Here is a 13,450-nt window from a genome sequence, read left to right as displayed (position 1 = left end):
AGTGTGATACTAATTCTCTAACAGACAGAATATCTTTGTACTAACAAACAGAAAAAGTGTGATACTAATTCTCTAACAGACAGAATATCTTTGTACTAACAAACAGAAAAAGTGTGATAATAATTCTCTAACAGACAGAATATCTTTGTACTAACAAACAGAAAAAGTGTGATACTAATTCTCTAACAGACAGAATATCTTTGTACTAACAAACAGTACTAACAAACAGAAAAAGTGTGATACTAATTCTCTAACAGACAGAATATCTTTGTACTAACAAACAGAAAAAGTGTGATACTAATTCTCTAACAGACAGAATATCTTTGTACTAACAAACAGAAAAAACCAGATCCTCATACCTTGACTAGTATTTATTATGCAGTGTTTTAAATAATTTTGACCTACTGTAGAGTTTTGTATAATGTAAATATGATAAATTGTTATCTTTGGTATAGCCCTTTACATTGTACAAATTAATATTGATTTCAAACTTATGAACACAACAACTTTTTAATCAAGTTTGTTTTCTGGTCATTAGCTTATACAGATTTTAATGCCTTGTCCTAATGAAGATATCCTGATCCAGCGTTTTTATGGCCATTACAGTCAATCAATTGTACGGTTAGTACAAAGTTGTTCTTTAAAAAGCATAAACTTTATTTATTTTACATCAACTGCAGAACAAGCTCCACATATAAGTCACTCTTTGTCCATCCTGATTAATTCCTGAAATATTACAATGAATGTGTGAAAGAATTCATTTGTTTGCATAAACAAAAAGGCCCTGGTTATAAATTGTCAAAATAAAATTTACAGAAGGGAGACAACTCACGTTGATATGCCATCCACTTCAACAAACACCTGTCTGTATGTGTCTATGCGTAACATCATCTGTAGACACCTTGCTGCTGTCTGCATGTATTCGTTACCTGGCTGTCGGAGCTGATCCTTCAGCCAGTTCAGATAAAACTTGAGATCCTCTGTTCCCATCAACTCTTTACTCCAGCATGCTATCTTAGCAATTATTCGGCTTGTCTGTAAAACAAGAATCATATTTTACCCTTTAGATATTTTTTAGTGTCTTAATCCTATTGAAGTGTCTTATTAAATACTGTAAACTGGGATGTTTCTTAGTGTCTTAATTCTATTGTGTTGTCTTATTGAATACTGTAAACTGGGATATATTAGTTTCTCTCATTTCCACCTGTGTCAGATAGGCCTGTCCAGGGCAATAAACATGGTCATGATAGACGTTTATTACACAGGCGCCTGTGTAATAAAGCCTCGCGCGCGGAGTAATTCATAGCTTTTTCCCGCGCACTCATCGGCTATGTCCTCGTCATCCGCTTCATCCACAAACACGCATAGTCGATTGGAGTCATTGTTTGCAGGCTCCTATTAACAAAACTGTTTTATAAATATCAACATCACCAACCCAGGGGACTCGGCCTTTCCGCCGTCGTCCACGTGTGATTGAAAGTGACAATGACTAACTTTCCTCCTGTCGGTGTGGCGCGAAATGTGTGACGTAAGTGACGTCATCTCACAAGCAAACCAAGAATTCCATTCATAAATGTGTAAGATTTGTAAGATTACTATTGACAGTGAAGTAGTATTAATAACTTGACCAACATGTTCAAAGATGTTAAATGTGTTTATGATATATTATACATTGAGCAATAGTAAATATTAAAAAGAAAAGTGTTGTTTTATTGCGTGTTTTAAGGCACTATATTTGAACGCGTACGCATGTCTCTGGGTGATATATTTGACAGGGTATTTGACCCAGCCCGCTTGAAGAAAAAACAGTTAAACACTGACGTTGGGTGTTTACATTCAAAGTCCATATTATGTTTTCGACCGCAAACATAGTTTGCAAAATTCGGGGATGGAGAATCTATTTCAGCATATTTTTTATGTATATGGCCCAAGGAAAAAAATAGAAATCTGAAAAATGGCGGCGTCCAGTGATGGCTACCGCGAGGCGAGTGCAAATATTTGATAATATGAGATTAGAAATGAGAGAAAAAAACTCTTTTCTATATGGGTTTGTAGGATAGGATATCCCTATCCTACATACCCATATAGGGATCACTTAATTCTATTGTGTTGTCTTAAATACCCTAAACTGGGATATATTAGCCTATTGTGTTTTACCACATTGTTGTGACCCCTGGGTATATTAGTGTCTTAATTCTATTGTGTTGTCTTATAATACTGTAAACTGGGATATATTAGTGCCTTAATTCTATTGTGTTGTCTTATTGAATACTGTAAACTGGGATATATTAGTGTCTTAATTCTATTGTGTTGTCTTATTGAATACTGTAAACTGGGATATATTAGTGTCTTAATGCTATTGTGTTGTCTTATTGAATACTGTAAACTGGGATATATTAGTGTCTTAATGCTATTGTGTTGTCTTATTGAATACTGTAAACTGGGATATATTAGTGTCTTAATTCTATTGTGTTGTCTTATTGAATACTGTAAACTGGGATATATTAGTGTCTTAATTCTATTGTGTTGTCTTATTGAATACTGTAAACTGGGATATATTAGTGTCTTAATTCTATTGTGTTGTCTTATTGAATACTGTAAACTGGGATATATTAGTGTCTTAATTCTATTGTGTTGTCTTATTGAATACTGTAAACTGGGATATATTAGTGTCTTAATTCTATTGTGTTGTCTTATTGAATATTGTAAACTGGGATATTTTTGCATCAGGTTATTATCTCCCTCATTCCATTACATACAAATCGCCTGCTGATGATAATGATATCAAACGTTATGTAAGTGTAATAAATTTCTGAAATTTGTCTTCCTTGCTCTGGGGATAAAATGGGCAAAAATTAAACAGGTAAATAAAGGCGAACACAAATTGTCCTCCACAGAATAGGCAGTGTGAAACACTTTCTCAGGATATGTTATAAATGACACTGAAAATGACCTTAAAATGACCTTAAAATGACCCATTGACATTAATACATTCAAACACATAAATTTGACCTCAACTCTAATACAACTAAAAGCATCACAGCATCAAAGGGGCAGTCTGTTTGTAACATAACAAATGCTATTACTTGGAGTAACTGTCCTTCCTATGGACAAAAACCTTAATAACACAGTATGGTATGTGATTTCCAGAAAACCACTAACTGCCTTTCATAGAGATTACACGACACACCTCAGACTTTCACCTGTGAAACACAAATTGCCCTGAGTGGGAATCACACCACACACCTCAGACTTTCACCTGTGAAACACAAATTGCCCTGAGTGGGAATCACACCACACACCTCAGACTTTCACCTGTGAAACACAAATTGCCCCAAAAAGGGATCACACCACACACCTCAGACTTTCACCTGAGAAACACAAATTGCCATGAGTGTGAATCACACGACACACCTCAGACTTTCATCTGAGAAACACAAATTGCCCTGAGTGGGAATCACACCACACGCCTCAGACTTTCACCGGAGAAACACAAATTGCCCCGAGTAGGGATCACACCACACACCTCAGACTTTCACCTGAGAAACACAAACTGCCCCAAGTAGGGATCACTCCACACACCTCAGACTTTCACCTGTGAAACACAAATTGCCCTGAGTAGGGATCATGCCACACACCTCAGACTTTCACCTGACAAACACAAATTGCCCTGAGTAGGGATCACGCCACACACCTCAGACTTTCACCGGAGAAACACAAATTGTCCCAAGTAGGGATCACACCACACACCTCAGACTTTCACCTGAGAAATACAAATTGCCATGAGTGTGAATCACACGACACACCTCAGACTTTCACCTGTGAAACACAAATTGCCCCAAAAAGGGATCACACCACACACCTCAGACTTTCACCTGAGAAACACAAATTGCCATGAGTGTGAATCACACGACACACCTCAGACTTTCATCTGAGAAACACAAATTGCCCTGAGTGGGAATCACACCACACGCCTCAGACTTTCACCGGAGAAACACAAATTGCCCCGAGTAGGGATCACACCACACACCTCAGACTTTCACCTGAGAAACACAAACTGCCCCAAGTAGGGATCACTCCACACACCTCAGACTTTCACCTGTGAAACACAAATTGCCCTGAGTAGGGATCATGCCACACACCTCAGACTTTCACCTGACAAACACAAATTGCCCTGAGTAGGGATCACACCACACACCTCAGACTTTCACCTGTGAAACACAAATTGCCCTGAGTAGGGATCATGCCACACACCTCAGACTTTCACCTGACAAACACAAATTGTCCCAAGTAGGGATCACACCACACACCTCAGACTTTCACCTGAGAAATACAAATTGCCATGAGTGTGAATCACACGACACACCTCAGACTTTCACCTGAGAAACACAAATTGCCCTGAGTGGGAATCACACCACACACCTCAGACTTTCACCTGACAAACACAAATTGCCCTGAGTAGGGATCACGCCACACACCTCAGACTTTCACCTGAGAAACACAAATTGCCCTGAGTAGGGATCACGCCACACACCTCAGACTTTCACCTGAGAAACACGAATTGCCCCGAGTAGGGATCACACCACACACCTCAGACTTTCACCTGGGGACCTTCCACAAGATGTTCTGCAGTAACTGACCCCTTATAATGTCAGTATTTAACTCTGATACTCTCTGATATTAGAACAAGGACACAGTATGTGGCCAATGAATGTGTTGCTTACAGGAAAAATGGTAAACATAAATCCCCATTCATTTGAGATGTAACACAACACATGATTTGTGAACAGAAATACAGACAGTATGATCAGAATGTACTATATGTTATCTCGTCAGGATGACAATTATTAATGTCTCCATTGACTGGAATCCACAATGTGACCCTGGACCATTTCTCGAATTTGTATGTTATTAACCAATCAAAAGCAAGGAAACATAAACTTCTTTAATATTGTGCAAAAACTGAACTATATCATGTTTTCACTCATTAAAATCTACACATATTAGAAAAGGTATTACCCTACTGTTTTTAAAAATTGCTGCAGTGATTTGTCTATCACAAATATCTGCTTTACAGTCTCTGTGTCACTTAGCTCAGACAGTATGATCAAGATATACCCCCCCCCCCCCAGTGTTAACTTACTTGATACACAATAAACCGATCATCCCTGTTCAGTAAATGGAGGAAAGGAGTCCACACCGATTCCTTGCTGCGTTTTGCAAATCCTTTAAATATGTCCACTCTTGATTTATCTTCCTGTTAATAAATAGTACCATGTAAACATAAATAAATGGAAAAACATCTCATCACATCAGTGTTTTAAATAATGGAACTGTGACTTTCATAATTCGTAACCAAAAGTTAATTACACAAGACAGAGATTCTAGTTGGTGTCATACTCTCATACAAACCTGAAGGACGTCATCAAGCATCGTAAGTATGTACTGAAGGGTCTGGTCTTTCGCAATTTGACTCATCAGGTTGAAAAAAGTCCTGGCAAACTGCAAGGATAGAAAGTTGTATATAACTTAAACTACACATGATGATTCTCCAATCTTTCATTTTACTCAAGTTGATGACTAGATTTATCTATCTTTTTTTTCAATTTGGCACAAATCTTTCTTTTACAGTAAAAATCTGTGAGTTTGAAAGCCAGTTAAAGTAATTTTTATTACAAATGAATTGATAGCAATTTATTGCCAGAGAGGTTTGCCCCCTTTGGACACCATTATTGAATTTTGAAAAACTTGTGACTAAAGTTACTTTAGGGTTTAAACACATTTCATTTGTGATTTTGATGGCTGTTTATATGTTCATTTTGATTAAAAGTTTGGTTAACCTTGAAAAAACCGTGACACTTTCAACATGTTTGACTTCTTTGACCTAAAATGAGAATCAAGGCCATTTTACAAAATTAACATCCTTTCAAGAAAGACTACATGAGCAAGACAACTCCTAGAACTACAGGAAAACACTATTTGAAAAACATATACCTGGCATTTTAAGTGTGTTTCTGCTAGCTAAACAGACCATAAATTTTACACAGTAAAGGTTTTCTGGATCGTTACCATGTAATCAAAAGTATATTCTATGTAAATTGTATTTTAAACATAAGGAGACATCCGACATTCCTACCCTGTTTTTTCTGACCTGTTAGTGGAAAGAATAGTATCATTTTTTTAGGCCTTTAAGGATTTTCAGACAGATAATGGAAATGTGTTAACGTATTTGATATAAATGATCCTTAACCCTTTACTCCCTGATAAAGGAAGTAGAAATATTTTTAGTATTTTTGGAAGTGATACGAACCTACTGAAACACAATCAGATTTTTGTCTTACACGTAAGAAATGGTATCTGAGAAAAGATTAAGGAAATTCAACCTGGTGAAAGGCTTAAATCATCTTTTTTACGCGATACTTGTTTGAATTTGTGATACCAAGAATTTCTAGGCAGAGAGTGAATCACAAAGTCCCGTGAAATGAATCACAAAGGCAATTAAAATTCGAAGTCCTAAGACCAATTTTTTCGTAACAGTGAATATAATATGATTTTACAGTGAAATTCGGAACCCAGACTTTGTTTTCACAGAAATTTTAAACCTATACACTACGATACACAAAAATTAGATTTATAAACGCTGGAGCATCACGCGACTGGAGAGTGACATTGTGTAGTGTCCTCCAACATATCAGCATTTCTGACTGAATCTTAGTTATCTTGGAGAGAACAGTCATGTAATTATTTGTGTTGTTTCCTAATTGTATTATTTTGTTTTTTCATGGATTATGTCAAGAAATGGAGCAAATGATTGACAAAACATTCTAATTTAAGTAACAGAGATCACATGATCATTGTTTTATCCAAGATGGCTGTGCGACACATGTTTAGGTCAAACTGATTGGTAATTGGTATTTGTTATTGAATTGCGTGATTTCCAAACATTTTTAACATGTCATTAACATCATATTTTGCATTCTCGTTCCTGGTCATATGATTTTATCAACCAGTAAAGTGATGATTTTTGTTGTCATGGAAGTTATGATGCGTTCTTTCAAAATCTGAAAAATGGCTTCAGATACTGAAAGTTCCAACAGTGAAAACTTTGAGGGGTTCGATCCTCAGGAAGCTAAAGATACAGAAAATTTCATGGCGATGCTTAGACACCAAGGCATTGGAGATGATGTTGCTGAGACACCAAGGCATCAGAGATGATGTTGCTGAGACACCAAGGCATCGGAGATGATGTTGATGAGACACCAAGGTATCGGAGATGATGTTGCTGAGACACCAAGGCATCGGAGATGATGTTGTAAGCGATGTATAAACTGACATCAATGATTCAGATTGTGAGGCCGATCAGTGCTATGCAGAAATTGTTCCTGGCCCCGGGGGAGTGGCAAATGATGAGAACGGATGGCACACTAGATTTAAATATTTTGAGAGGGGTCTACTGCACATCTTCACACCACGAGGGAACACAGGACCCACAAGGTCAATGACTTCTGATAAGGAACCAATATACTTTTTATCCCTGTTCTTTAGATTCTGTACTGATCAACTTATGATAGAGAAGACAGGAAGATATGCCTGCCAGCAGATTGATGCACATCCAGGACAAAACCAACAGCCTTGGAAGGATGTAAGCATTGAAGAAATGAAGGCTTTCCTCGGACATGGCAATGTGGGTAACCAGGAAACCATCAATAAAACTTTACTGGTCATCAGATGCCTACTTCGAAATGCCTCTCTTCACAAGTATCAGTCAAATTCTGCGGTACCTGCATTTTTCGAATAACAATTTGGAACAGGAACCAAACAACCCCACCTATGACCCCTTGTTCCAAATTTGGACCGTTGTAACACACCTAAATGAGATGTTCGTACAAGATTATGTTCTACGCAGGTGTGTAACAGTTGATGAATGCATGATTCCCTTCAAAGGAAAAGTTCACTTCAAGCAGTACATGAGACTGAAGCCCCACAAATGGGGTATGAAAGTGTGGGTGTTGGCCGAGTCGGATTGCAGCTATGTCCACTATGTTGACATATATCCAGGTAAATATAATGAATTGGTGATATAAAATTCCAGTACTGAATGTTGTACAGCCATCAAAAGTTATCTGGTACACTTCATAAAATATTCCCTGAGCCAGTGTACTCATGACAATAGAATTGCAAATGTATACTTTACATACATGCACATGATAGAAATGATTAGGTAACATCAATTTTGTTGCCAAAACCCTATTTCATTACAATGAGGTTTTCCTCTGTGTAAATGATAAAAACACAGTTACCAGGGACTCCATCCTAAATCTTCAACACAAGCTTCTTTTCAAAGTGGTCCTGTTCAGTGGTGACCTTTCACCTTTAAGCTTGACCTATAACCACCAAAATCTTCTCTGATTTTGACCTTGGTGGTATGATGCTATGGTGTGAATATTAACCCAATTCGTACTGGGGTTAAGAAATTTGCGGGGACTATGTGTGACAAATAAGGGTTCTCCCACATTCAGATTCATTTTATAATATGACAAAAATCACCAAATATATAGGGCCTAACTACAGATGATTTCCTTCTCAACTGATCAATTTTCTTTCCAAGATCAAAATGAGATAAAAAGGCCCTTTCCAAAGAGAGCAGAAAAGAACTCTGAACATGTATACATGATTATCATCGCCAGATACACAATGTGATTAATATATCCTCTCCCTCTCCCCAAGTCCAGGGTATAATTGGCCACATATTAAAACTGCTCAATTAAGAGCAATATACAACATTTCTGTTTCATTGTAGAAAGATAGCATCATGCAGAAGGAGCTGTCACCAGTAGAGTTGTAAACAAATGTTTACAAGGGGCTGATATCCAAGGTCGAGGTTATCATGTATATGGAGAACTTTTATACCTCACCTGACTTACATCTCTTTTCACTGAGAAAACTTATGATTGTGGTACTGTAGGGTCCAACCGCCGTGGTCTGCCACAGGTTATCATGTAGAAAAGGCCAGATGGTATAACCAACAGGGGCGATATGGCCTTCAGACAAAAAGGCTCACTTACAGCAGTCGTGTGTAAGGACAAAAAATATGTCACCGTGCTGTCTACCATACATGATGAAACAACTACAGAGGTCCAACGCCTTGTTATACAGCAAAATGGAACCTTTGCCAGACAAAAATTCATTTTGCTCTAAAATGATCGCTGATTATAATTCCTCCACGGGTGGGGTGGACAAGGCAGACCAATACATGCAGTATTACTCTTTCAACTACAAAATCAGAAAATGGACTCTCAAAGTGTTTTTTCGTCTCATGGAAATCATGAAACTGAATGCCTATCAGCTTTTCGTTCAAAGTCCACACCACATGCCAGGACAGGGTAAACAACAGCTATCCTTCTTCAAATTAACACACTGTCATATGTGGACTGGTGGATGGGTTCACCTCTACTTCCTGGAAAGGAAGGCCATCTCTGTTGCCCCTAGATGATCGCCTTACACAGAGGCATCTACCTACTACCCTACCATCTAAATGAGATGCAAAAGTGGACAGCAGAATAAGGCCGACCAAACAAAATTTGGTTGAATAGGACGCAGAAAACATCTTTGTCTCCCTTCATGCTTCTCTGTTTATCATTCACAAGTAAAATATTTCTAGGAACAAGAACACTTAGTATTCCTGTCAGTACTAATGTGTTTGAGGATTGACCCACCACCTGCCACTTAGTATTCCTGTCAGTACTAATGTGTTTGAGGATTGACCCACCACCTGCCACTTAGTATTCCTGTCAGTACTAATGTGTTTGAGGATTGACCCACCACCTGCCACTTAGTATTCCTGTTCTAATGTGTTTGAGGATTGACTGTCAGTACTAATGTGTTTGAGGATTGACCCACCACCTGCCACTTAGTATTCCTGTCAGTACTAATGTGTTTGAGGATTGACCCACCACCTGCCACTTAGTATTCCTGTCAGTACTAATGTGTTTGAGGATTGACCCACCACCTGCCACTTAGTATTCCTGTCAGTACTAATGTGTTTGAGGATTGACCCACCACCTGCCACCAAGGACTACCAAGTCTCTTAAATCCTAATGAAAATTACAAAAAAAAGATGGATATTCAAAGATAAGTGCATGTTGCATTTGAAACACAAAACTTGAAAAAAACCCCAACCCCCGAAAAAAATTCACTGTGTTGTTTATTGTCTTAATTTATTTTCTTTATTTTTTTCTTTATTCATTTCTTTCATCTTTTTTCATTTTCTCATGGCTGTTACTTAATATGTATCTTAGTGTTGTACTCCCTGATGATGGAGTTATCTTCTTGAAATAGGACAGTGTTGTCGAAATGGCAACTAATTTCAATCAAAGTCGAAAATTTGCCGTAAGTACATGCTACCTCAAACTTTTAAAACAGTTCGAAGCGATTTACATAGTTCTATCTAATAAGTTTAACATTTCATTTAAGATCATTTGATTCCTTGCCTCTGCTACGAATGTAGGTCTTGTTATCGCCACAAAACAAAAGGGCAAAATTTAGTCTTCATTTATCCCCAAGATTAACACGTCAATCAGGCAAGTCATTGATGTTTTGTCGTGAATTCATGTATTGTTTCAGTGTTTAGAATGATAAATCTTCCTTTAGGAAAAGCTGTGTGCAGATTATTTCAGGATCTGAATACCTGTCATGCAATTTAATTCAGTAACGAAAGTGTTAAATAGATCATTTATTTGTTAAATCATAACATCTTATCTTCAACATGCTACAACTACAAAATAAACATAATTCAATCCAGACATAATAGAATAATACATTTCAATTCTATTTTTTTTGTAAATTTTATGTCCCATCAAAGCCATGGTAGGTGAAACTCAAGTTGACAGCATTCCTACTAAAAACTCAAAACTTAATTGCCATCCCAGTTTGTTGTGACCTACCACCTCCTTTATCTTTTATTGTCCTTTTTGTCTTAAACAAACTTGATAGGATGATACTAAACCTCAAAAATTCACAAACCTCAAAAACAAAATAATATTCTACTAATACTTAATTGTTACTTACCTGTAATGGGTTTTCAGTTAGGATAGCTCGTCGACCATCACTGTTAGCTGTGTCAAATTTTGAGATGAAGGAAAAGTCTTCAGATGAAATCATCTGTCCCCTTAAAATAGATTTCATTTCTTCATCAAATCTTAAAGTAAACTTTCAAAAAATTTCTCTCCCAAATTTCCTGTTTACTGTAAAAGTTGTTGTTTATCTGGATAAAAATTGTCAACAACTTTACTAAAAGCATGAAGCTAAAATGAAATAATGAAACTGATTACAATTTTTTTCAATTTCATTTTTTAGTCCTTTTTCTCCCTTAAACTTCGTTCAAAGTAACGACCTGTGAAATATATGAAATTTCTGTTTTGTGAGAAGTTCTAACGTGTCCTACACTTTCCTGATAGGGAAGCTTTCATGAGGGGTGATCTGTTTTATATACAATGGTCTTTAACCTTTAGCTACTTCAAGCATCGTATTCAACTGACCTTCAATATTTCATTTAAATTTCTAATATTGATACAACACTATCCAATAGAGAATCGTAATCTCTCACTAAAAAATCTAACGTCACAGTTCTTTGATTCTGTAACATCTTTCCCTATTGTAAAATGACCTCACATCTGTTGTACTCTAAAAAAGATAAATCACTGAATATTTAAATAACTCAGTAGACAATGTTCTGAAATATGAACTAAATAAGATGTGTTAATAAAACGCTTTGCTCCCGAAACCTATTCTGAAGTGGGACATTCAAATTGTACTATGGTAGGCATGTGTTGTTAAAACGCTATGACCCATAAACCTATTCTGAAGTGGGACATTCAAACTGTACTATGTTAGGCATGTGTTAATAAAACGCTTTGCTCCCGAAACCTATTCTGAAGTGGGACATTCAAACTGTACTATGTTAGGCATGTGTTAATAAAACGCTTTGCTCCCGAAACCTATTCTGAAGTGGGACATTCAAACTGTACTATGGTAGGCATGTGTTGTTAAAACGCTATGACCCATAAACCTATTCTGAAGTGGGACATTCAAACTGTACTATGTAAGGCATGTGTTAATAAAACGCTATGACCCATAAACCTATTCTGAAGTGGGACATTCAAACTGTACTATGTAAGGCATGTGTTAATAAAACGCTATGACCCAGAAACCTATTCTGAAGTGGGACATTCAAACTGTACAATGTAAGGCATGTGTTAATAAAACGCTATGACCCAGAAACCTATTCTGAAGTGGGACATTCAAACTGTACTATGTAAGGCATGTGTTAATAAAACGCTATGACCCAGAAACCTATTCTGAAGTGGGACATTCAAACTGTACTATGTTAGGCATGTGTTAATAAAACACTTTGCTCCCGAAACCTATTCTGAAGTGGGACATTCAAACTGTACTATGGTAGGCATGTGTTGTTAAAACGCTATGACCCATAAACCTATTCTGAAGTGGGACATTCAAACTGTACTATGTAAGGCATGTGTTAATAAAACGCTATGACCCATAAACCTATTCTGAAGTGGGACATTCAAACTGTACTATGTAAGGCATGTGTTAATAAAACGCTATGACCCAGAAACCTATTCTAAAGTGGGACATTCAAACTGTACTATGTAAGGCATGTGTTAATAAAACGCTATGACCCAGAAACCTATTCTGAAGTGGGACATTCAAACTGTACTATGTAAGGCATGTGTTAATAAAACGCTATGACCCAGAAACCTATTCTGAAGTGGGACATTCAAACTGTACTATGTTAGGCATGTGTTAATTGCAAGCACACTTTGTATAACACTTATCTCTTGCACACTTTGTATAACACTTATCTCTTGCACACTTTGTATAACACTTATCTCTTGCACACTTTGTATAACACTTATCTCTTCATTGTGCAACAGTTAAGGCAAATGCAGGTCAAAGGTCATGGTTGAGGTCACATGGTGAAAAATCTTGGTAACACCAGAAAGGCCTTGTCACAAGGAACACACATACTAAGTGTGACAGCCATACCACTTATGGTGCAAGAGTTATCGTTCAAATGTAGGTCAAAGGTCAGGATCGAGGTCACATGGTCAAAACTTTTGATACCATTGGAAATGTCTTCACACAAGGAACACAAATGCTAAATATGAAAGCCAGGCTACCTCTTATAGTGCAATTGTTATGGGCAAGGTTAAAGTTGACAACAAACAGACAAACAGACAGAACATAAACAATATGCCCATGATCTTTCGATCCTGGGGCATCAAGACTGAAGACTTACTGAAGGTAGGACTGCCAATTAACACGATTGGCACGGACATCGTTAGCTCGTTGCTGAAGTAAGCTAGTGGCCACTTGTGCACCTAAAAAATAAAGCAAATACAACATTACCTTGTCTTCAGCATTTATTATG

At 37.2% G+C, this 13,450-nt stretch overlaps 1 protein-coding gene across 1 annotated transcript in view; it reads right to left on the bottom strand.

Moving 5' to 3' along the window:
• LOC132558166 (V-type proton ATPase subunit H-like) overlaps window positions 1–13,450 on the bottom strand; it is a 37,459-nt gene that overhangs the window by 18,287 nt on the left and 5,722 nt on the right. Inside the window, exons 2-6 of the mRNA XM_060222698.1 lie at window positions 13,319–13,400; window positions 11,068–11,167; window positions 5,413–5,502; window positions 5,144–5,257; window positions 833–1,035 (exon numbers count right to left, since the gene is read on the bottom strand). Of these exons, the coding sequence (XP_060078681.1) occupies window positions 833–1,035; window positions 5,144–5,257; window positions 5,413–5,502; window positions 11,068–11,167; window positions 13,319–13,400 (589 nt within the window). The remainder of the gene's footprint in view (window positions 1–832; window positions 1,036–5,143; window positions 5,258–5,412; window positions 5,503–11,067; window positions 11,168–13,318; window positions 13,401–13,450) is intronic.

Source organism: Ylistrum balloti, unplaced genomic scaffold (genome assembly GCF_031769215.1).
Source record: "Ylistrum balloti isolate Yb309-2 unplaced genomic scaffold, AGI_CSIRO_Ybal_v1 Utg370766, whole genome shotgun sequence".
NCBI classification, from domain to species: Eukaryota; Metazoa; Mollusca; class Bivalvia; order Pectinida; family Pectinidae; genus Ylistrum; species Ylistrum balloti.
The sequence above is the reverse complement of the archived record's forward strand: the minus strand, read 5'-3'. Positions and strand labels throughout refer to the sequence as shown.